This window comes from Nymphaea colorata, chromosome 2, assembly GCF_008831285.2.
Source record: "Nymphaea colorata isolate Beijing-Zhang1983 chromosome 2, ASM883128v2, whole genome shotgun sequence".
NCBI lineage: Eukaryota > Viridiplantae > Streptophyta > Magnoliopsida > Nymphaeales > Nymphaeaceae > Nymphaea > Nymphaea colorata.
The window spans coordinates 18843475-18867751 of NC_045139.1; the positions used below are offsets into that span (position 1 = coordinate 18843475).

General features: G+C 36.6%; 1 protein-coding gene across 3 annotated transcripts; it reads left to right on the plus strand.

The window, feature by feature from the left end:
• The first annotated feature begins 11297 nt into the window (after nt 1-11297).
• On the plus strand, nt 11298-23717 carry LOC116247107 (probable DNA helicase MCM8). 3 transcript variants are annotated; one of them, XM_031619068.2, is made up of 17 exons: nt 11298-11568; nt 12224-12364; nt 12471-12588; nt 12684-12906; nt 12994-13157; nt 14964-15218; nt 16525-16620; nt 16966-17118; nt 17191-17261; nt 17343-17461; nt 19589-19718; nt 19853-19916; nt 20007-20163; nt 20243-20417; nt 21361-21531; nt 21946-22059; nt 23502-23717. In XM_031619068.2, exons 1-17 carry the CDS (start codon nt 11380-11382, stop codon nt 23550-23552), a joined length of 2391 nt encoding a protein of 796 aa, XP_031474928.1. In that variant the 5' UTR covers nt 11298-11379; the 3' UTR covers nt 23553-23717. The 3 variants fall into 3 exon arrangements, 2 of the variants coding, with proteins under 2 accessions (XP_031474928.1, XP_031474929.1); XM_031619069.2 differs by having other exon boundaries at nt 19853-19907; XR_004170796.2 differs by lacking the exon at nt 23502-23717 and having other exon boundaries at nt 20243-20421; nt 21946-22054.
• The last annotated feature ends 560 nt before the right edge of the window (nt 23718-24277 follow it).

Genomic DNA, 24277 nt, shown 5'->3' on the forward strand with positions numbered 1-24277 from the left:
TGCGAGTCGTCGTGAGAACATTCTACATGGGGCCTAGCAAGGATTTTTTTCAAGGGTGAGCACAGTTTAACTTTTGAATTCGAGTATGGCAAACTAATACAAAAAATACATGAAGTAATTAAAAAAAATATTTTTTTCAATGTAATTTTTTTTATTGGTCGGGATGAGACCATTACCTAGCCCCCCCTTCCCTTGGTTAGAAGGGTCTACCCCACAATCTCATGCACATGCTTTGCCCACGGAAAGCAAGGCCTTGAAGCATGAAACCATAGACTTGAACATGAAAATTTTGTGTAATGGGTACTAGTTATATAATTTTGAATTTTTAAGAGGCATTTTTATATAAATTAAAAAAACTATCATAAAGTTTAAATATGAAAATTTGTACACCAGTATGGCCTACATACTAGTTATATAATTTTGTGTAATGGGTACTAGTTATATAATTTTGAGGTATTTTCATCATTACCCATCATAATAGAGCACAAAAAATTGGTACACCAGCATGGCCTCCATAACCACCTTTGTATTAGAGCTAGTTGCTTTTCACAGATCTCACGATTCATGAGTCTGATGTTGGTGTTCAATGTGTTCGAAGTTGTAAGATTTAACGAAAACATAAGAACTTGATTGAATGATCAGAATTTTACAAGAGGACTATTTAATTGCCTCAAAAATTTGTTATTCATGTACTCCATAAAATCCGATTTATGCGACGGATTTTAGTTTTTTTTTTTTAACCCTATAGCTTTAAGGCATTTTGAGCATGTTTGTGTTTCGTTTTCATTATTATAGAAAAAAAATTGAATCCTTATACCTTTCGATACAGAGAGTTGAATTTATCTCTCGACATTGAACTTCAACAAAGAGAAATTAAGATCGAGAATTCCCTTATATATGTACTCCTTACCCTTATTTCTTTCTTGATATTCATTAAATGATGTCTCTTAACATTTCATGTAAGTGTAAACCCAAAAGGGTTGGTTCAATTGGCCAAGTTTTTGGCTGCACAACATCACTTCCTCCCCTAAGCTGAACTTATATCTTCTTCAGCTCAGGGGTTAAAAGCAAAAGCAGTAAGAACATAAAGATCGATAACGTGAAGGGAGATATTCCGACCTTTGCACTTTCCCCTGTTCCTGAGATCTAAAGCTGCTTTGAGACTTTGGCGAGAAGAAACGGAGCGAGTGAGGAAACCATTTTTCTTAAAGGACTCCAGTTTCCAGTCTTCCCACTTGCCGCCGTTCATCATTTAATGTGAATCTAAGAAAGCTTATGGTGGGGCAGGAGGACCTGTGCGTGTGAACGCCAGGCGTGACTATTCCTTGTCTGCACTTTTTGCTTTTGAAAAGGAACTAGGAGGAAGGGAAGGGAAGCGTGAGCGCGCGTGGGGATGGCATTCCAAGGTGGTGCAGGGATGGCGCCATGTGCTTCCCCCATGAGGAGGCAAGCTGGAAGATCACACAAGGCCACCTACTGAACTTTTCTTTTTTGTTCTTCCTCTTTGGCTGAGAGACTTTGTCGCTTGTCGGAGTCATATGATCTTGAAGAATCTTCAATGACAGCTTCCCCGCCCATAGTCCTAACATGTGTCCGCTTTCATAAGAAGCGAACGCCTTTGATTACCTGAAACTAGCGCATCTCCCCTTTGGGCCTACTTGACTCCAAGGGCCGATTTACCGAATTAAAGTTTTTAAATTTTGACTATGATCGAAATATCATTTTTTAAAATTTTCATACAAAATAAGTGAATTTATTTTAAATTTGCAAGTAAATTAAAAAAAAATTTGAAGTAGGGTCAGGGCCCAAGCGGGCCCTAGCTCTTGGTGGTCAGCAAGAAGAACAGGCCGACAGTGCTGCAGTGGTTAAGCCAGAAATTTCTGGTTGAAGGGCACTCTAAGTTTAAATGTCCAATTTTAAGGGGCGTTCATACACAAAAACTAAAAACTAATGAAGTTTGTATGTGTAAATAATGTAAATTTAGTGGGTTGGTGTGGGCAATTGCCCACACAAGCTACAACATGGATTCTCCACTGCTTGACTCCCTTCCGCTTCTATGTTTGTAGGAAGTAAATAAATTCTCAAGTTTTTCTCCTTGTAAAAGCCGATGCACGCCATTATGAAGGGCAGGGGAAATGGCCTTCAGGTTTTTAGGCTTAGGTGAGCGAGAAAGTCTCTTTAGGCAGTTTCTAAAAAAATAGTCAATATGAGGGCGCATACATGTGCTCATATTGATACTTATTAATATTTTCACTTTGGCAATTACATACGAAAATGTTGCAAATATAATCTTCAACATGGTCCGCATGCTCTGAACCGGAATCTTTCGCCCTAACATGATCAAGTGAAAGGCGGATGGCACATTAGCGCGATGATAAAAAGCGAAGAATTTTCAAAGCAGGCGACACATTGGAGGTTGGATTAAAAGCATTTCTGCATCACATTAATGTGACATGATTCATATGAATCTTCCAGACCATTGCAGATTAATAAAGGCACATCTTGTTCCTCTCCCTCTCCTCACCCACCTTCAGGACTCTGGATCAAGTGCCTTGAAGGATAGTTGCATGTTAATTAAAAGGACCCATGATGCCTTCCGGTTGAAGGCATCATAAATGCCAAGGAGCCGTCCCGTATGAAACATTGACCTTATCTTATCTCCTTGAAAACATGCATTTTCCAAGAGTTGGCTAACCACAACAAATGACATCTAAAGCATGTTAGCGCATGCGTCTACAAGCATAGGTTGTTTGGTAATGAGAACCATAATAAGTTGTTGAATAAATTTGTATAAAAAATCGAGGAAGATTTATAAAAACGTTAATGTTAATTCGAATCTATATCATATAAACCTGCTTCAAATCTTTAGGGTAGATTTATCAAAACATATTTGTTATGATTTCTAATGTTCAACATCCATTTAAAAGCAATTGGCAAAAAGTAAAACATTGTTCCCATTCTAAAACCTGTCCTAAAGATGGTGCACGAAACACTGTACTATGCCAACTAAAACGATTCAATGCATAGCTTCTGTTGCCTGAAATTTTTCTCGGTCATGTCTGCGTGGAGCTCAAAGGTCGAGTTCAGAAAAAGCTGGCAGCATCATAGACATCGAGTGGCTTTGGCAATCAGAATGAACATGTGTTCTGGGACCAGAAAAGTTGACGTGGTTTAGTAAATCAAGTGTAGGTTTCATCATTTCAACATCGAGCTCAGTGCTCGCCACCCTCGTCAAATGATGAGACCTTTCAGAACAAAAGCTACTACAAGTTGCTTCGTTCACTTTTTTAAGCGAGACATCGCTCATGTCAGCTGTTGCTTGGTGGAAAAGCTTCACATTGGAATGACGTTTCCGCGTAATGGGAAAAGAAGGCATGTTCTGAGATTGCTCTCACTTTGTCACGCAAGGGTTCATCCTAATGGAGGGTTCAATTCTAGTGAACTTGTCATAAGCGTGACGCTAATTATAATAAATATGCACATGGTCCGGCAAACAACATGAATTGGACATTGTCTTCTGATTGCAAGGTAAAGCTAACTAAACGAACAACTCCTCTCTAATGAAAGCTTAAGAAAGGAGCGTTATATATATTTATACATGATTTACATAATTTATTTAACAAATAAAATTAATTTATACGTGATTTACATAATTTATTTAACAAATAAAACTGTTGAAGCACGTACCTCAAAATTGACGAGTTAAAAACCAGTTTTTAATTTTTCAAAAATGTGATTCAAAACTTTAAAGTTATGCTGAAAGTATCCATTTTATGAAATCACGAAACATTAGTCATTTAGTCCAAATCTGAGGCCAAACAAATTGGCGAACACCAGTCAGTCATTCTTTACTGTGAAGCAGTCCAATCAACACAAGCATGAGCCAAATCATTGATCTGAAAAATTTAAAGGTGGAGATGCTACACTTATTGTACATGATACCAGTAGCCTTGTTAATGGATTAAGTTTCGAATTCAATTCGTTGGATTTGTTAAAGAACGTTGAATCTCGTTACTATTCAAATGTGAGTTCAAGATGCGGTTTTATAACTGGATCTGAATCTGAGTCTAATATTCAACTCAAATGTCACAGAGATCTGAATTGGTTATTTATGAATGTCGGATTTCATGCTAAAATTTTTTAGTTTTAAATAAGGGATATAGTTTGAATCTGAGTCTGAATCCAAGGAGTTCGGGAAAAAGATGGACCGTTTACGTCCCTATAAGACTATTCTTAAATCACTTCCAAATAGGGGTGAACACGAGCCGGGTCGAACCCGAGTTCAGTCAGCTCCTACTCAGCCGCTAATGAAACCTCGAACTCGAGAATAGCTCGATGGAAGCAAGTTGACTCGGCAGTTACGTGTTGAATTTGAGATCGACTTGATTGAGGCTCGACAAACTCGTTTGAATAGAATTGATACTCATCGTTACATATTGAGCTCTAGCTCGACTCGATTAAGGCTCAATAAACTCGTTTGAATAGAATTGATATTCATCGTTACATGTTGAGCTCCAGCACCACTCGATTAAGGCTCAACAAACTCGTTTGAATAGAATTGATATTCATCGATACATGTTGAGATCTAGCTCGACTCGATTAAAGCTCGACAAACTCGTTTGAATAGAATTGATATTCGTCGATAGATGTTGAGCTCGAGCTTGACTCGATTAAGGCTCGACAAACTCATTTGATATTCATCGTTACATGTTAAGCTCGAGCACAACTAGATTAAGGCTCAGCAAACTTGTTTGAATAGAATTGATATTCATTATTACATGTTGAGCTCAAGTTCAACTTGATTAAGGCTCGACAAACTTGTTTGAATATAATTGATATTCATCGTTACATGTTGAGCTCGAGCTCGACTTGATTAAGGCTCGACAAATTCGTTTGAATATAATTGATATTTATCATTACATGTTGAGCTCGAACTCGACTTGATTAAGGCCCGACAAACTCGATTAAAGCTCAAGCTCAAATCGGGAGTTATGCGTTGGGTTCAAACTCAACTTGATTATTTGAACGACTCGACTCATGAACTCTAGCTCGACTCGTTAAACAAATGACTCGGCTCGAACTCGTTCATGAGCCGAACTTTGACGAGTCAAGCTCGAATAGCTCGGCATTGTTCACCTCTACTTCTAAAGCTTGGAACCTTGCTCATTCCTTATACAATTATTTCAGTTTTTTATCAGGTACATAAATCCCGTTCCCACTTAAGATGTTTATACACCTTTAGCATTGATCAATTCACCATAAATGATATTTTGCCACCGCCTCCTTTTATAAGTAAAACTCTTCGCTCATATGTAGAAAAATTTTCGGGGACACATTCAAAATATTTCTTTATTTTGAAACCTGATGAAAACATTTACTAGATTATTTCTCGGGTTTTTCTGGATAGTAATGACACTTTATGAGTGTTTTATAAATCTATCGAAAACTTAAAGCAGATTTATTTCATGACATTTTCAAAATATTTCATTATTTTGAAACCTGACACTTTATGAGTGATTCATAAATCTACAAAAAAAGTTAAAGTAGATTTATAAAACATCAAAAATTAAAGCAAATTTATAAAATTAAAGCAGATTTATAAAACATAAAAAATTGAAGCAAATTTATGAAATATTGTTTTAGTGTTTTATAAATATACCAACAAATTTAAGAGAGTGACAAAATGCCTTTGCCACCAAATGATCTATGCTACCAAACCATCCTTGGAAAAGCTTGGTATACTTAACATTCTTTTAATATTTGAATTTCCAGGAGAAGAGTTTTTTTTCAGATCCGTGATAATGTGGTCCACCCCGCTGTGGCCTCTGGGTACGTATTCATTGTTCAGGGTCCCACATATTCAAACCATCTCGGTGTGCACCAGATCGTGTGCACCAACAGGCTGAATAACTAAAATATCTTTGATTAATCGACAAAAGAGAACTTTTTGTTTTTGTTGGTAAAGATAAAAAGATAAAGGAATATATATATATATATATATATATATATATATAAACATTTCTTTATAAATAATTTAGTAAATACCCCAACTCCTCAAATCCAGCATGTGACCACCCAACTCACTCTCCGACTAATAAAAAAAAAATTATATTGAAAAAAATAAAATTATTTAATTATATCATATATATTTTTTAGATTTAGTTTGGTTCTATTCAAATCCAAAGTTTGAACTGTCAGTCCGCTTTAAAGAAAATCCTACCAAACCTCACCAAATGTCGGCGCAATTTCCTAAAAAATATTTGGTGCGGTGAATCTTCCGTTGCTTTTTACGTGCCATTGATTTTTTCTTTGTCCCCTTCCATTCTCAGCGTTTTGATTGCCACGCTTCGTGATAATGAAACAGCATGGAGGCGTCAGAAATCTTATCGCCACAGTCCCATGGTGTGATCTCCAATTGAATCCGGTACTTCACAAAATATCACCAAACATATATATATATATATATATATATATATATATATATATATATATATATATATATATATATATATATATGAGAGAGAGATATTTGGCATTGCTGGACGAATCAGCGGTTCTTTGAAGGTCAACTCCTGATTCGATTCCGGTGGAGCAAGTAGATGTAGACTAAGAAGGTAAAATAAAGAAGGAAGCATAGGCTGAACATTTAAATAAAAGACAAGAGAGAGAGAGAGATGGGAAGAAGAGGGAAAGACAATTCAGTCCACTTAGCCTTTATAATGGTACCTCTAATTATAAGCTTAACATTTATTAATACCATCAATATATCACCCTCCAAGATTTAAATTAAAAACATGACTATAACACACCACCCAACCCAACTGAGGGCACTACCCATTACTTGAAAAGAGACCCATTACTTGAAAAGAGAGATTGAGAGAGAGAGAGAATAAGTTGTGATTCAAACTAACAACATGACTATAACATGCCATCCAACCAGTTGGGCTACTAATCACTTGGAGAGATAGAGAAAGAGAAGTGGTTGGCTTAAGGCGTTGTACACAACAAAGTCGAACTCGAGCTGGGCTCGACATACATAGTGCTTGACTCAAGTTGGAGTTCAACATTACGTGGTTAAGCTGATTTAGACTTGATCGATTGTATAGAGCTTGAGTTCAACTCATATAAGCAAAATTGAAATCCTCAAGAGATGTGATCCGTCTTCGGCTTTGTTTTGATGGTTGACCAATGGTTTTAAGATCGAGATTTGAAACAATGAAATTACATGAGCCCACTCGAGCTTAAGCAAGTCGAGTTTGTATATCTTGAATTTGATTTGTTTATAAACTCGAGTTCTAATTTAAACAAAAAAAACTCGTCAAACTTCAGCAGAGCTTAATTAAGCAAGTTCTGAGTCGAGTCAGAGTTGGTTTGACTTGTCATGTCGTGCATTTATTGGGCTGGCATTGGGTTAGCTGGATGCCCATCACCCTAGGCCTTCTATTCAAGTTTGTCGGATGTAGAATATAACTAGGCATGTGCTCGCCCTCCTTGTTCATATCGTCCTCATTGGTCCCATTTAAGCCCGATCTAAGTGATACTAACTTTGGACCAAACAGATACAGAATAAACAGGTGCGTATCTTTAGGTTTACATTAGGATTAAGGAAAAAGAAAATCACCGACTCCAATTAATTGTTTTATGATCATAGTCTCATATTTATATTGGAGATGCCCTCGATAGGTCAGAGTCCCTCCTCCTTTCCCAACGCAGCTTCACTTGTGGGATCTACAGCAAGAGTGTTGTACATCTACCATTTACAGTTTAAAGAAGTAGCTTATAGAAATTGAACTAAAAAATAAATTTTCACCCGCTCACAAGTCTGATCAGCTAACTACACTTATATTGAAGTGAATAATTAATGGGTGTAGACTAAATCTTGACACAAACACATGCATGGTTCGGTGTTCATCGCTAACATTAATTGAAGATGCTTAGGAGAGAGCCAATTAACTGGAAGTAGTTTTCACAAACATCACCCCACCTGTGGAAAGTATAGCTTGGCCGTTTCTCTCTCTTGTTTAATAAGCATCGTAGCGAAAGTAGAGAGAGAAACTCTGTGGCTCGTTTACCGTTTTGTTGAAATAATGGCTCCCCACATAAATTTTTCCGTTTCCGTCGCCGCTAATCACATGGCCTCATTAGATACAGTCTCTTTTTATGCTTTTGTTACTGTCTAATTTGAGCATCGATGGTTGACTAAAGAAAGAAAGGGTGACTTTTGCGCTTCAGCCGCCATTAATGGCAGATGAGCGTATTCTCACGGTAACCTTCGAGAGCCCCTAAGATTTTACCATATCCGTTTCCGAAAGCTTCAATTTCCTATCTAGTTCAGCTAAACTAAAACAAGTAATCTGAAACGAAAATGGACCCATTAAAGACTCTTCATTTTTTGTTTACATGATATATCTTAACAACCTTACCACCCAATTTATCTTTCATTTCATTAAATGCTCAACACTCAATTTTTAGTAATGATAAAAGCAAACTTATACTTGCATTATCCCAACTATGAGATGTTGGGATCTTGTTCAAACATTGCATATCGTATCTGCATAGTTATTAAAAACATTAGAAAGAAACTGGTCATATATGTGAATGATTAATTTTACCACACAATATAGACCTTTCTTGCATTTAATGGCATGCTACCTGCACCATTACTTTTTATATCGAAGGTCAGCACCCTTTGGGGACGCAAAAAAAATTCTCTTGATACTTGATAGTGATAAAGGCACCAGAGCCGAATGAAGTTGTCGCGATCACCTTGCACCGCCGACGACGACACAAGGATGCGACTTTAATTTGGTCCGCGCTATAAAGTAAGCCTCCTCTATGTACACAAAATATGTTGATAGAGATTGGTACAATTGGCGGAGATACATGCCGGCATGTGTGGGCAAATGCCCACACGTTCCGACAGATTTTGTTGTTTTTATATTTGTGGTCTCCTAATAATCAATTTATTCATATACTGTGTGCCAAGAGAAAAGAGAAAGGCCACAAACAAGAAGATGGTGCTCTCTGAAACATGTGTTGTCAAACATATGTCATAAGAAGATGGTATACACTTGGTTTTGTGAGTTTTCTCAAGAAAATAGCCATTTGAGAGTTTAAGTTTATGATGCTTATTCAACTTGGTGATGTTAGGTGACACATTGATTGCAGGAGCCGACGACGCAAGAACAGTTGGCCTCGAACACGGGATGAGAATTAGACATTGAACCAGATTACTGCAGGCTTCCCTTTCGCCAATTACGTAGCCTTCATGGCATATTAAATTTTGCATTCAACCTCAAGTGACTCGGATCAATGAACCTTGCAGGTCGAACTCAGAAGCCCATGCCACATTCAAATCCAGATTAAGTACTTCGAACGAATTAAACGCATCATATCATCCTTGATTGGGATCGAAAATCCCATGCAAATCAAACACGACAAATCAAGTCACTTAAGCTTCATGCGAAGACACTTCGTCTGCATCTTCATGTTGCTTTGCGAGCTGCATTGTGTTGCACTTGAGGTGACGTTTGCTACCAACACCTGAGTATGTTTCATTTCAAAGTCCTTTCCCCTTCTGTTGCACTTTTTTCTTTTCTCGAAAGAAAAAGGAACGAGTGATGTCGTTTGTAAATGAAAAAGAAGAGGACCTTCAACCATGGGCAAAGCAATCGACGTGCATTTTCAAAAATATTTCCCATTGTTGAGGTGACATTCCATGGTTCTTAAGCTGTCATGTGCCGTCACATCCATTCGGGTTGAACTCTCAAAAACTTTTTCGTAAAAGTGATGAAAACCAACCATTCTAATCTCTCTCTTTCTCTGGACACTTTTCGGAATATTACATCTAAGTTTGATTCTTATGAATGTTATTGTTCGGTTAGAATTGAAAGTGGGCAGGGGATGGTTGAGGTTAAAAAGCAAAGGTGGGTGTAGACAACATGTGGGCAGTTGCCTGCCACACATACCTGCAATTTTTTTTTTTTTTTTTTTTTTACATCAACTTCTCAAGCAATTTTTCTAGTTTACATATTGATGCCCCTTGTAAATTTAAACTTCATTACTAATGCCTTTTAATAAATGTATCATTTTATTAAGTTACAATAATATTGCTGTTGAAATTAAACCAAGTCCATGTTCTATCTAATTGAAGAAACCATTTGCTAGGATATCAAATATGTGATTTTCTAACTGCGCAAGAACTGTTTAGAGATACATAGTTATAAACACATGCAAGTTCTGCGAGGTTACACTGAACTATTTTAAGAAAAATATATACAAAAAGATATCATGCACAATATGACTTTTGTTTTGGAGTTGTTAAAGTGCAAGGTTAGTTATTGCATTGTGATGTCATTCTGTAAAGTGAGAAGTTGTAAGTTTCACAATCCTTCTTCTTTCTTCAACACGAAGTCATAAAACCTCATCCACTTCTGTGGCTGTTAATATTACCCTTGTGTAGTGTAGAGTCGAAGCCAGAGAATTTTCTTTGGGTGGACAGAATGGTATTTTCAAAATTTATATAGGGCCAAACAGTATTTTTCAAAATTTCACCAAGGGCCAAATTAAAAAATTTCTAAATTATAAGTGTAATTATTTTTTTTTCCCCAAAATCTGAGTTGCTGTTTTGTTTTGTTTTTTTTTTTTTGCTAGTATTAGCGCTTGAACAGTATACATTTAATTATCACTTGCTGTCAGCTTTTGGCAGAGTATACATTCATACTACATATGTTCTTTAGCATGTTTCTATAATAGTAATCAAAATTTGCATCATTGCATAGCAACTCCAATACTTATTATGTATTATTTGAACAATCAGTCTTGCTTTTAACAAATAACAAGAGATTAAAGGTGGACCAGGAGCGAGCGAGAACAATCTATGAGTTGCACGTAAAAGGTTCGGTTTCTGGTTGGATCCAGCGATTTACGAAATGGACCGAACCCGATAACATGATTCTAGTTTGGACATTGTCCCCAACAATATATCCGTCTATAATCTGGTCCTCCACTGCCAGACAGTGAGGTTGCCATGTAGAACTTACTCTCTTTACACGATACAAGAACATAACACCCTACCACTTGAACTGGAGCCCATCAGGGCGATTCACCTTCAAATTTGGTGAAACTGCACTATTGAATCTCAATCCAATTATGAATTGGATCGAGTTTTGTTTACTAGATCCGAATAAGATGGTTTCAGATTTGGGTCAGTGTCATATATACCCGACCCATTGACAACCAAGCGGTCGGTATAAAGACCATCCTTGCCGCCTCCTTTCCCGCCCCCTTTTGAAAGATCCTTCCCGCCCAAGAAAGCGCCCCCGCCTCCTTCCGGCGCAACGGAAGCGTCGAGGGCCCGCTGATCGAACCAGCGGGAAGATGTACGGCACGGTTGGCGGGAGGACGTGCGATCGCCCTCGTCGAGGGAATGTTCTGGAGAGGATATGGCCGAATTACTTCCCGGAGACGGAGTTCTCGGAGGACGACCGGAGGTTCAAGCTTATCTCCCAGCTCTGCGACAGCCTCGGCGTCTCTTCTCAGCCGCGAGAGGAGTCCATCCTCTCCCAGGTAGAGGCCGCACTCGCAATCCTTATCTCCTGCTGCGACTCCTGAGTCGTTCTGTGTTCGTTCTTCATATTTTTTTCGAGCTTTAGGGCTTCTTAGTCGCACCGTAATGTTGACCGATCGATTTATTAAGGGAGGTAGTTTGAAATTATGATGCTGAAGTATGCACGTTTCTTGGCGAACTATTTCACGGCTCTATTTATTTTATTTTATGTTTTTCCATTCGAGCAGTAGCAGACTTTGATTGCGTGAGATACATTTCTTTAATTTTCCCGATTAATGACCAGCAACTGTTTTTGATCAGTGTTCTACTGCCGGCCTGGATATCTTTATTTCATATAGACTTGTTGAGTCCTTATCAAATGACTCCAGGCTTCGGCCTTTTTTTTTCCGAAAATTATTGGAGTCCCCTGTTTTTCAATCAGAAAATAAAAAAGTACTTCCTAGTTTACTTTCCAAGCCTTCTCCTGTAATAGAAAAAGGCCTAGATTTGCGGGTGCTCCTCATTTGTTACTTTAAATTTCCTTTCATGCACTACGTTGTCTATTGAGGATAACTGATTACGAGGAGATGTAAGTGTTTCATGCGACTGCGATCTGTATTATCTTGACATGGTTTTCAGGATTAAAGATGGAATTTGGAAGTTTCTGTTTGTCAGGTTAAAGACGATGATGGGATAGTACATTTACCACTCGATTTTCAGCACATAAAAGAATGTTGCAGAGATGAAGAATTATATGCAGCGCTAGAAGTAGCCCCCAAGGAAGCTCTCTTATGTGTTGGTGCTGCTGTTCATGAGGTAGCAGACTTAGGTTTGAGAGCTTTATCTTGTGGAACGGTTAACATAGAGATCAGCTAGTCATTTCAAGCACGGTTTATGTAACACTCTGCTATATATGTATCAGTTATTGGTTTATCAGGGTAAAGAGTGCATTTTGGGAGATCAGGAAAAGATAAATGTTCGGTTGTACAATCACTTTGAGTCAATGATCAATTTAAAGAGCTTAAAAGCTGCGTATATTGGTAAGACCTCTTTGCTTTTAGGCAGCCAAGAAAGAGATGTCAATAGTTCTTAGATTCTGCATGGAGGGAATTAACAATTTGTGCATTACTTGCAGGAAAGCTTGTTTCTATTCGTGGAACTGTTGTCAAGGTTAGCACTGTCAAGCCTTTAGTTGTACAAATGAGTTTTACCTGTGGAAAGTGTGGAGCTGCTATCATGCGCATGTTCCCTGATGGAAAATATTCACCACCAGCAGCTTGCATTTATCATGGTTGCAAAAGCAGAACTTTTACTCCTAATCGTTCAACAGCTCGGCTTGTGGATTCTCAGAAAATAAGGCAACTGTTACATTAAATGTTCATTATTGTATTAAAGACAATGTATCTGCTATCTTAAAAATTCTCATTTGACCTCTTCATATTTAGATTGCAGGAGCTGCTCAGAGCCGAAAACCACGAGGAAGGCAGGATGCCTCGGACAATTGAATGTGAATTGACTGAAGACCTTGTTGATTCATGCATACCAGGCGATGTCATGACTGTCACTGGCATCATTAAAGTCATAAACAGTTACATGGATATCAAGGGAGGTAATGCAAAAGGATACTCCTTACATGTTATGTATAGTTGGCAGATATGTTATCTGAGTTATCCAATTATAGTTAGTGTGACTACTTGTCCTGTACTTTTCTTGTGTTCATTTTGAGGTGCAAGAGATGTGCTTCAAGTCAGTCCTTTATACTTCAGTTGTGCAGATGACTGAAAGTCCATGAAATTTATAAGCAGAGCAAGGTGTTTGAAAAGCATAAGCATTACAGATGAAATGAAGACCAGCCACTATTATCAAGAACCAAGGAAAGTTTAGTTGAGCAAAATGTGTATTGCCACTATCATCTGATTAGAAGCTAGGATCGCTGTTATGAATATGAAATTCTATGTAGTTCTTAATGTATAAAAGCATGACAACACAAATCGAGGATGCACCATGAAAATATCATTTTATATGTTGTAAAATGCAGTTGGGATTTTTCTGTTTACTATTTGTTATCTTAACATGTGGTGTAACATGTATTTATTACTTCTCATTGGTAATTTGGTATACATAAAATCTTATATAATGTTCTTTGTAAGTAATATTATTGTTACTGATATATTAAACAAAGTTAGCCTTATACTGTAATACGTTAATTGTCAACTATGTTATTAATATAACCACTAAAATATCATTATATATGTGTGTGTATTATATGTATGTATATATCATGTATGTGTATGGATATGGATGTCTGTATGTATATGTATATATCCCATAAGGTGAGGAGAGAAGATTATAACATATTGCATGTGTATGATGGTGCCACATTGTACCCGTGATATTCCATTTCAGTTTCCAGTCTATGCCTTGAAAAGAAGTCACTCTGGAATTTTGTCAAGCATAACCCATCCCATATCCTCAAAACCTCAGATGTATCCATGTGATGCATCCATATAATATGTGTGCATGTGATTATGTACCTGTATGTAGTTATCTACGTTTGTGTATGTATGTGTGTACTATGCATGTTATCTCCAATGTGTTCAAACATTTTGGTTGCATTTTAGAATGAAGCACATTTGTTGGGGTTAGCAGTTGACAACTTCCTTGCAAGTAAGCAAAACTCATGACACTAGAAGCATCAGTTATGATCCTTATTAAGTGTGTATGAGGTAAGTTGATGCTAACTTGACAAATGACAACTTACTACAGATAATTTTGCAGTTCACATTTGCATGGGTATCTTCTGGGAGTTTTCCATTGGGGTTCATACTAGTAGCATTTACTTCAATGGAGACCATGCTGCTTATGCCTTTACATATCTGATCTGCAAATTTCTGTCATGCTTTGTGAGCAAAGACCAACTTTTGTTGCCAAATAGTTCATACAATGGTCACTCTTAGATATGCAACCATTTCTAGATGTCAAAATCTCCTGTTGCTCCTTAGCTTGCAACTGTCTTTAGTCATGGATGTACATTTTAATGTTGGTTTTTATACTTTACAGCAATGGTGTGTTTATGGTTGCTTTCAGTTCATGATTTTGTCTTTAATTTGTGTTATTTTCTTGATCGTACCATATCGCCTATTTTGTTTGAATCTGTAAGGAGTATTCTTCTTTTTGCCTTATTTTCTACTTTTATGGAACCTGGAAAACCTTTTGTTTATCTTCTTACTTCTGTTTGAATGCAAGTTTTTTGCTTGTTTTGCTCCTTCTCAGCTTCTTGCTTTTGGCAGAAGTCCCTCTTTATAATTAGTTAATGAAGTTCCTGAAATTTGATTCTCTGGTTTCAAAACACTCTGCAATGTAGAATGCATATGGTACAATTCATTTTTTATGATCAAGTTACTTATATTTTCAGGTAAATCAAAAAACAAGAATCAGGGTTTGTATTATTTGTATCTAGAAGCCATTTCAGTAAGGAACTCCAAGAACCCATCTGCAAAAGACTTACAAGTTACTAATGGAACTGCCAAAGAGCTTCATGAACTGCACAAATTTTCTCCTAGGGACCTGGAATTCATTGCAAGGTTCTTACAAGAGCATGGATCTGATATTTTTCGCCAGATACTTCATTCTATATGCCCATCAATCTATGGGCATGAACTTGTCAAAGGTAGATAAAGCTTGTAAGAACTTAATGGTGAAGCTACTTTGGTCCATGATGACACATCCTATGTAGTATCTTTATTCATCAGTTTGACTGCACAGTGTCATTTCATGGTAAAAGGGCCCTATTATCTTCATTTACTTGTTTTGTTGTAATAATGGTTTGTAAAATGTTAACAGCGATAAATTTCTAACTGTGACAGATGGCTTAACAATGAACAGTTCATAATCTCTTCTGGTACGTGACATCAATTGCAATAAAATGGGCAAATTGCAGTAGCCTTATTAAATGCAAATTGATACCCTAAATTCTGTTATTCGATATGCGAATGGGAAAAAAAACAACTGAGAAAGAATTCCTTTGCATTTTTTTTGTTTGTAAAATGATGTATAGTTTTTAACAATTCTAAACCAGACAATCTCCGAGCTTTGAGATGCTTTCAACTTGGAGTTGAGAAGTTGACCTTTTCTGCTTTCATTTTTTCTGCATATGCTTGATCGGTTCAAATGAAGGTGTTCTTTTATTTATGTTTATGTTGTAATCACCATCACAAGTATCATGAGATTCTTGAAAATCTAGCGATATTTATGAGAAAGACAAGTAAAACAAGAAAAAGGGAAAGTATCACGCGATTTTGAAAATATCAGCCAAAATGAAAATCTCGTATTTTTTTCACTATAATTTTTCCTGATTATTAGTTTCTCATTCCTTTTATTTTCTCTAATTTTAAGATTTTTTCTGAAATTTTCCGGAGAAAAACTTCACCGAAATACCCGAGAAAAACCTGACTGATATTTTCTTGAGAGCAATATTTATGACAATGGTTTTACTAAAATGGAAGGCCAGACCAAAATAAAGTAACCAAGGCATTACCTGCACGTAATGTAAGCAAGGGATTACCTGTACAAGAAGCAATAGGTAAATAAATTTTTTGAGAAGGGGCAAATGGTAATTGGCCTAATGGTTGCAAAACATCAGTAAACATTTGATGCAATCTTGCATTAAACAACAACTAATTAGCATTTTGTGCAACTTACAGAATTTCGTGTTGGTACCAATTCTATTTAACTAGGTAATAAGGTTACAATGAAGGTGAGATATCTTAAGGGGCATGCTTGTCAATTATTTCTGTTCATATCAAATTGTGACAGCACTCTGCTTAATGCGTCAGTTTGCCTATGGCTTCAATTTTCATCTTCTGGCAATGGCTTTATTGGTTATTTTGTTTAAATCTACTTTGTTGTAATAGGGTCTATTGTGAGTTGAGTTTATACTAAAGCAACCCTTTATTTTCTATTTGAAACTGTAACAGCTGGAATAACCCTTGCATTGTTTGGGGGTGTGCGAAAGCATGTCATGGATCAGAACTCGGTTCCTATACGTGGAGATATTCATGTCATAATCGTTGGTAATAAAAATGTCTTTTAAAGGTTCTTTTAGGGGCATCTCATGTTAATTTGAATGAACTATGAAAGTAAAGACGAAAGAAAGTTTGAAATCAGTATATGTTGTTTCTATTTCATTGTAGTTCATTCTTTGTATGACTGGGATTGTTCAGGCAATTTTATGATCTGAGCATAAGTTTGTCCATCATTTGCCAATCTTGTTTTTTCTTTTTGCTTTCATTTTAAATATAGAGAACAAGGTTAGTTTTTCTGATTTGCCTGTTCAAATCATTAAAGAGAAAGTTGGAATACTGCATCCATTTCAAGCAGGTGACACACATTTGAGGAGCATGAGCTTCCTGTTTCAGGTGACCCAGGGCTAGGTAAAAGCCAGCTGTTGCAGGCAGCTGCTGCTGTTGTCCCCCGTGGTATTTATGTTTGTGGCAATGCAACAACAAATGCTGGTCTTACTGTAGCTGTGGTAAAAGACCCAGCAACAAGTGACTATGCTTTTGAAGCTGGTAGGTCCTAGATTTCATTTATCTAAATTCTTCCTTACATTGCATTGACTTTCATTTTATAATTGTGCCTAGGCGCAATGGTTCTTGCGGATGGTGGATTATGTTGTATCGATGAGTTTGATAAGATGTCTGCTGAGCATCAGGTACCATATGTATTTGCATGACAGAGTTGAATATTTTTCTTATTATTTTATTAACATAGTTCAGTTGTGAGGTTATAATAGGCACTTCTCGAAGCCATGGAGCAACAGTGTGTCTCTGTTGCAAAAGCAGGACTTGTGGCCAGTTTATCAGCTCGGGCATCCATCCTTGCAGCTGCTAATCCTGTTGGTGGCCATTACAAGTAACAAATTCTTCACTGACCAAGTCATCATTTGAATATGCAGGGATCATTTTTTTTTTCCTATTGCTATTGCACCCTAAGCCAAAAGATCATTCTTCTCCCTGTTTATGAGTGCCTACTGCCTAGAGTATATGGTAATGCATCACATGTGATGAGCATTATTACTTTGACATGTATATTGAGATTCTTCACTCTGATTATTTTATTCTTATAAAACCAAAGAAAACGAGCGTCTGAGGAAAGTTATGACTTCTGCTGCAAGGCTTATGGTCAATGTCATCTATATCACATGATATGGGCCCGTGTTGTGTGATACGTATCATATAAGTTTTAAAAACCTATTCAAACCTATACCATATACCTATGAAGGCTATGATACACGATATGGCCCTGTATCATAGAGGCATCACCCGTAGCATGCGATATGAGGACAAAACATAAAAAGAGGCTCAATGCTCCTTTTTTTTCATGCTTCTTTTTAAAACAGCTCCTTCCTCCCACTTTCTAAACATCTCTAAAAGTTGTGGCAGAGGGAGGTTTTGCTAGTTTTATAGAAAAATACTCATTATGTTGGTGAGGACATTCTATTTGAAGGCATTGAAACAATTAATGAAGAAAATGAGAATGAAGATGAGGATGAAGTTGAAGGTTATGATGATTATTGTTGATTGATGATAATCATGATATTTGGTACTTGGCAGTGAACAATTGTATGTTGTGAACTTGTGATGTAATATATTTCATATGGAATACTCACTGTCTTCTTTCTTCAATATGCCGTATTACTTCAAGTAAAGAGCATTTCACATGAAATGACATGTGGTGAGTTATAAACTTTATGTACTGGAACAGAACAAATAGATATGCTATAGATGTACTAAGGTTTGTATCATAGTAGGTAAAGACTATCATAGTAGGTAAAGACTACATTGGGGCTGAAAACCTGCCTGCTTACTTTTCAAAAATTGGTGTCTGCAGGCAGATATGATTTTTGTGGCATTTAATGTAAGTTTTCAGACATAATGAGGATATGCTCCTAGTAGTGTGCACTTTTGTTATAGGCAAAGGAGTCAAGGAGTGATTGAAGTTGAGATCATTCTGCTATTGTATGGGCTTCATAAATTTATGTTATGGGTGGTTGATCAAATGGATCTCTTATTTGAGACCTAATGCCAAACTGCTATGCTGTTATATGGTAACTTAGTTGTCAAAATCCCGACTAGTTGGCCGAGTTAGTTATCAATTGGTCTGTGTTTCAAACCTGTGACCAGTTGGTTAATTTAGTCAATTAGTCAGCCCAGTTGTTTTCCAGCTGACTAACCCCTGACTTACAATTTGCAAAATCAAATATATATGTGCATTCTTGGTATATATGTATTTATTTCCATATAAATGTGTGCATTTGTATATTTGCAGTCAATCAACCTGCATTGAGTTAGGTTGATCAGTCCCAGTTAATTTTTTTTACAGTCTTGAATGACCTGTGCCTGTCTTTCGATTTTGACAACTTAGTTGGTAAATGATGTTATGTGTGTGTGTGTGTATATATATATATATATGTATATATATATATATATGTAATTTTTTTTTTATTTTCTAGAAGAATACCTTTGAAAGATTATTGAGCTGTTCTTTGTCCCTTCAGAATAGCAACTAGCAGATCTCTTCCAATCGATTTCAGTTTCTTTTTGACAAACTTTCCAAATTAAATATGATTTATGTATATCTGTATATATCTTGTACATAGGTTTTTTGATGTAATTTTTTAATTTTATTTCTCTTATAAGTTTTAGTTTCCGTCTTTTGTTATTGTTTCAGCTGTTACTCAGCCGAACCAGCTGTTGGCTAGCTCCAATGACTTTAAATACTTGTAATATGGCCTGTATGGGTTTTTTTTTTGGAAGCGCTTTTCTTCCTTTAATGTATTTTCAATTCTTGAAGAGTGAGACTTTCTGATTGGTTTTCCCTTAGCTGTTCGCTTATTGTGCTTACTTGAGTTTGCTCTGATTTACCCTTTTATCTGCCTTTGTATGAACTATCTCTCATCTAGGAAATAGCAAAATTTGGAGATGCCATTTGGTTAGATTGTTTTCTGATAAATTAAGTATATTTAGCCTTTCAATGCAGCCGAGCAAAGACAGTCAATGAAAACTTGAAGATGAGCCCTGCACTTCTTTCTCGCTTTGATTTGGTCTTTATCTTGCTGGACAAACCTGATGAGCTCTTGGATAAACGTTTATCTGATCATATAATTGCAGTACGTATTACTTGTTGCTGTTTCATGGGATAGGAGCCCATGCATAAATTCTAGAACATCTTCGATGCATGCCACTATTGTTGAGTACAAAAATGTTCTCCTTGAATATAATTCTACCCATGTTCATAATGCAGCTTCGTGCTGGATGTGGAGAATGTCCCCAGGATCCAAGGAAACTTGATGGACGTGGTACCAAATGTACATATTTGACAGCTGGCATTTTGCTTTTTACAAAAATATGACTGGACAGTTCTCTCTCTCTCTCCTTTTTGCTTCAAAATTTTACAGCTCTGCAGAGTGACAAAGATGGAAAATTGGTTTTCAAAGGTGGGTCTCTTGCTTCAAGGTTGAGGCTTGATCCCAGAGAAGACAAAGATTTTGCTCCTTTGCCTGTTCCACTTCTGCGCAAGTATATCACTTATGCAAGAAATTATATCTTCCCCAGGTGGTAGGGAAGTTACTTGAAATTTAGTGGTATCTTATTGGTGAATTGGATGTTATCTGAGCCATTTAGATTGTGATAGGATGTCAAAATCAGCAGCAGAAATTCTGAAGAAGTTCTACTTGCAGCTGAGGGGCTACAATGTTTCAGCTGACAGCACACCTATAACTGCAAGGCAACTTGAGAGCCTGGTAAGGTTGGCGGAAGCTCGTGCGCGACTAGAACTGCGGGAAGAGATTATAGCAGAAGATGCTCTAGTAAGTGCGTCATCCTACCCTGCTGTACCCCATACCCATGTTTTCTAAAATTGCCATGTTTGCATCTCCGTACCTACACCTGCGCTCATACTTTCACCCATGTGACTTCTTTGCGAAAGACCTAAGAGAAGGGAAGAACCAAGTGAATTTTAGAATTTTGCACTTGAATTATTACTCTTATAGTCTTATGTATTAAGGACCTTAAATTTATTTTATTTAATGGAACTTTGTTTAAGTGAAATGTTCTATGTTTCTGTTAAATTGGTGTTTTATATTTGTCACTTGTTACTTTTCTATATAACGTTTACCTGTGCAATTTTTGGTTTCTCATAATTTTTTTTTCTGCTTTTCCTTTTTTTGCATAATTTCTTATACTAAGAAACTGTGATTTTTAGTTGTGTTATGTTATTGTCTGACTATTGTCCCATGCAAATAAGTTAATTTACATTGGTTTAATGTGTTTGTGTTGACTAGTGTTTGTTGGACCACTTAATGCGCTAGCACCTGCCCAGTCATGCGGTCTTGCCTACGCTTTAGGCTTAACTCAGCGGCTAGCCTAAATGTTAATTGAACTTTTGCCTCTTCCAATAAACGGAACGATTACCATTAGCCTATATTGTGCTATCTCAAATTCACGGTGTTTTGGTTGATAGTTGATATAGTTCTGCAAACCGATAGATAAAATAACTAATAAATGAATTGATGGTTCTGATGCCTTTCTGTTGGACCTGTTCATCTTCTGCAACTGTTCCACATCAATTATGGACGAACTAGAGTTCTTCCTGAGAGATACTTATATTTCGTGTGTGGGTCATCATTATTATGAATCTTGTGGCTTTTATAATCTCATCCTCGAGTAACTGATCACTATCAAAGGGAAAAAAGGATTCCGTGTCTCTGTATCTTGTATATTTTACATTGCGATAACTCTGCTCTGTAACAGGATGTAGTCGAAATAATGAAAGAATCATTATACAACAAATACGTCGATGAGCATGGTACCGTGGACTTTGCTCGCAGTGGTGGGATGAGTAAAGAGAAAGAGGCGAAACGTTTTCTCAATGCTCTCCATCAACAATCAGAGATACAACACAAGGACTGTTTCTCAGTATCCGTAAGCTTCATAAAACGCCTGCATTCATCTGAAGTTCATCTGTTTCCTATAATATTATAAATGCAGACAGTTGAAAATACTAATGTTGTTCACATTTCCTTTTTCCTTACCGGTGTTCGCAACCTTCTGTTATTTATGGAGCTAAACTTGTTTAAGTATGGTTGTAGCACAAACTTCTATCTCCCATCACCTATGCTGTCCATTTGTGTACATTTTATGTATCAATGGGCGCGTTTATCTTTGTGCATTTTCAGTTCCAATGTTTAAGTCCGCTTTTCATCATTGTATCAGTAGCGGCATGCTTCCTATGTTTGGTGACAGGCTGCCTTTCTTCCAAGAGAAGTCAAATAACGACGTTCTGATTAACTGTACAATTTATAGATAGAGAGCTTAACTATCTTTTCCTTTTATCAGGAAATGTACACTTTGGCGGACCAGATTGGCCTTAGGGTTCCAGACATCGACACATTTATTGATAATTTGAACAGCGTTGGATATCTTCTTAAGAAGGGACCCAAGACCTATCAGGTACATCAGCTCGTGCTTATTCCATTTTGTTTTAAAATTGCTGGTGGTTAAAATGTTTATTAATACTAAATTAGCACAAAACGAGTTTAATTGAACTTTTTTCCTGAGCATTGATTTTTCTACCATCATGTCATTAATTTTTCATGATTAAGATGGCAGATTTGAACTTGTAGAACGATTGACTTAACATATATTTCTTACCAAATTACTGAAAATATCTTATCTAGAAGGTTTGATTTCCCTGAACATACTTTTTATACGGGTTTGAATTTTGACCCTGACCCAAGTGGCTTAGAATATAATCCTCCTCATATTAATCGAGGAACGACTATCTCCCAAACCACTTTGGCGAGGGAAAAAACTAGATAATTTAATAATTCTTTCTAAAATTATTTAAAAAAAATATAAACATCGTATCATCTTTATGAATTATGAATACTAATTTTGGGTAAATCATGCTTTGATTCAAATTGTTTTCATAAAAATATTGAGTTTTCTACTATTTCTGCTGTTGTAAAAGCTGTTATTTATTTTTTATGATTAAAAAACAAATGGAAATGCATGAAATAATCGTCTTCATATGTTTCTTAATCATATCACTCTGGAGATCATATGTATAAGGTTAGATTGCACAAGATATATCGATAATCTATTAAAGTGTCTTGACCTAAGTGGTCTAATGTATAGCTGTTCTTCCTGAGTCCCTGTAGAGAAACAAATGGCGATATCCCTGTCCATTAGGGCAGGAACAAGAATAAGATAAATGAAATTCTTGTTGAAAAATATTTTAAACACACTATGAATATTTCTAACATGTTTACACAATACTAATTTAATATAAAGCGTGCTTTACTACTATTCAAATATTTGATGTCATAAAAGGCATGAACTTTTTGATGATTGGCATGACATATTGGAGCTCGTAACACAATTGACTCGATAAATGTTTTCTGTTAAATCACTCTGAGGATCACATCTATAAGGTTCTAGCAACCAGCTGCAGGTGATAGGCCCCCAACCTTTATTATCAGAAGGTTATATCTACAAAGAACAAAATGGGAGCGCTAAGGCTCTAATCACCAAAAAGGACAAAAAAAACCTGTAGACAGGCGAACTTGTCATGTTTTGACGGTTGTTGGCAAAAACAAAATAAATGGTTGGGAAACCTGTTGGGAAAATGAAGAGAAATATCCGAGCATTTGCAAAGCGAGTGGAAGCGACATCATGGGAATTAAACTGTTGGGGAAGCTGGAGAGGTGGAGTCCCATAAAAGGACTCCAGAATTCCTCTTTTCCATACATCAGAACATGGTTTCACCACTCCTGCGACCGTTGAACTTTCAAACATGTCAAATTAGAATACTTGATGATGTTTGTCAAAAGTTTATTCTGTCGGATGATCTTGTGCCTATAACTTGTAGATCTAACATCGAAACGATGCAGGTTCTATCATCATCCTATTGTCGGAGTCAACCATCAAGATCAAGATGCTAATTTTGCAACTCCAGCTTATGGTAAATTATTCCATTTGTACAGTGACTTACTCCAATTTCTCTCATAAATGTGTATTGTAAAAATGGTGAAAGCCTGTTCATGTCACTCTTTTTTGTTGCTCTCTTGAATTTTGGAACGTGGAAATCCGTTTAACTGAAAAAGTTATAGAAAGAACCAAAGCAGACTTAAATACTCGGGCCCTAGCCTTAAAGCCTCAGGAATCTCTTTGGGGGCGTTTGATAGCTTCAGATTTGAGATCCTTAGGATTTAAGAACGTGAATCTAAGATCAGACAACCAAACATGTTGAAATTTTTGTTTACACCGGAGGTGAAACTCATGACCAAAATCTGACCTTGGGCTTCTTGTTTGCCAAACTTATATACAACACCCTTCCACACTTCCTTCGCTTAATTGCAGCCAAACAAAATGTGATGATTGTACTCCTCTTTGACAAAGAGGACATCTATTTTAGGAAAAATTGAAACCTGGTTTTTTTCATTCTGTCTTGCGTGGGCGATCTGCTTTGCATTGCAATAAAGGACAACCAACCGAGCTTTTCGGGGGACTTGGCTTTTCCAAATCTTGAGATTCCATATATTTCTTTCACCCTTTTCGCTTCTAAAACGCCATATGTCTCCACTCTTTAAGCTCTTATAATGTCATTAGAGAGCCAAACAATCTGATATATATTTTCTTTTAATCTGATTTGCTGCAACATTCTGCT

Excerpts from the sequence above, each read along its gene's own strand:
- LOC116247107 (XM_031619068.2), top strand. The coding sequence starts at position 11,380 with ATGTACGGCACGGTTGGCGGGAGGACGTGCGATCGCCCTCGTCGAGGG. Across the intron at positions 13,158-14,963 it reads TTACATGGATATCAAGGGAG|GTAAATCAAAAAACAAGAAT; the intron begins GTAATGCAAAAG and ends TTATATTTTCAG. Across the intron at positions 19,719-19,852 it reads TATCTGATCATATAATTGCA|CTTCGTGCTGGATGTGGAGA; the intron begins GTACGTATTACT and ends TTCATAATGCAG.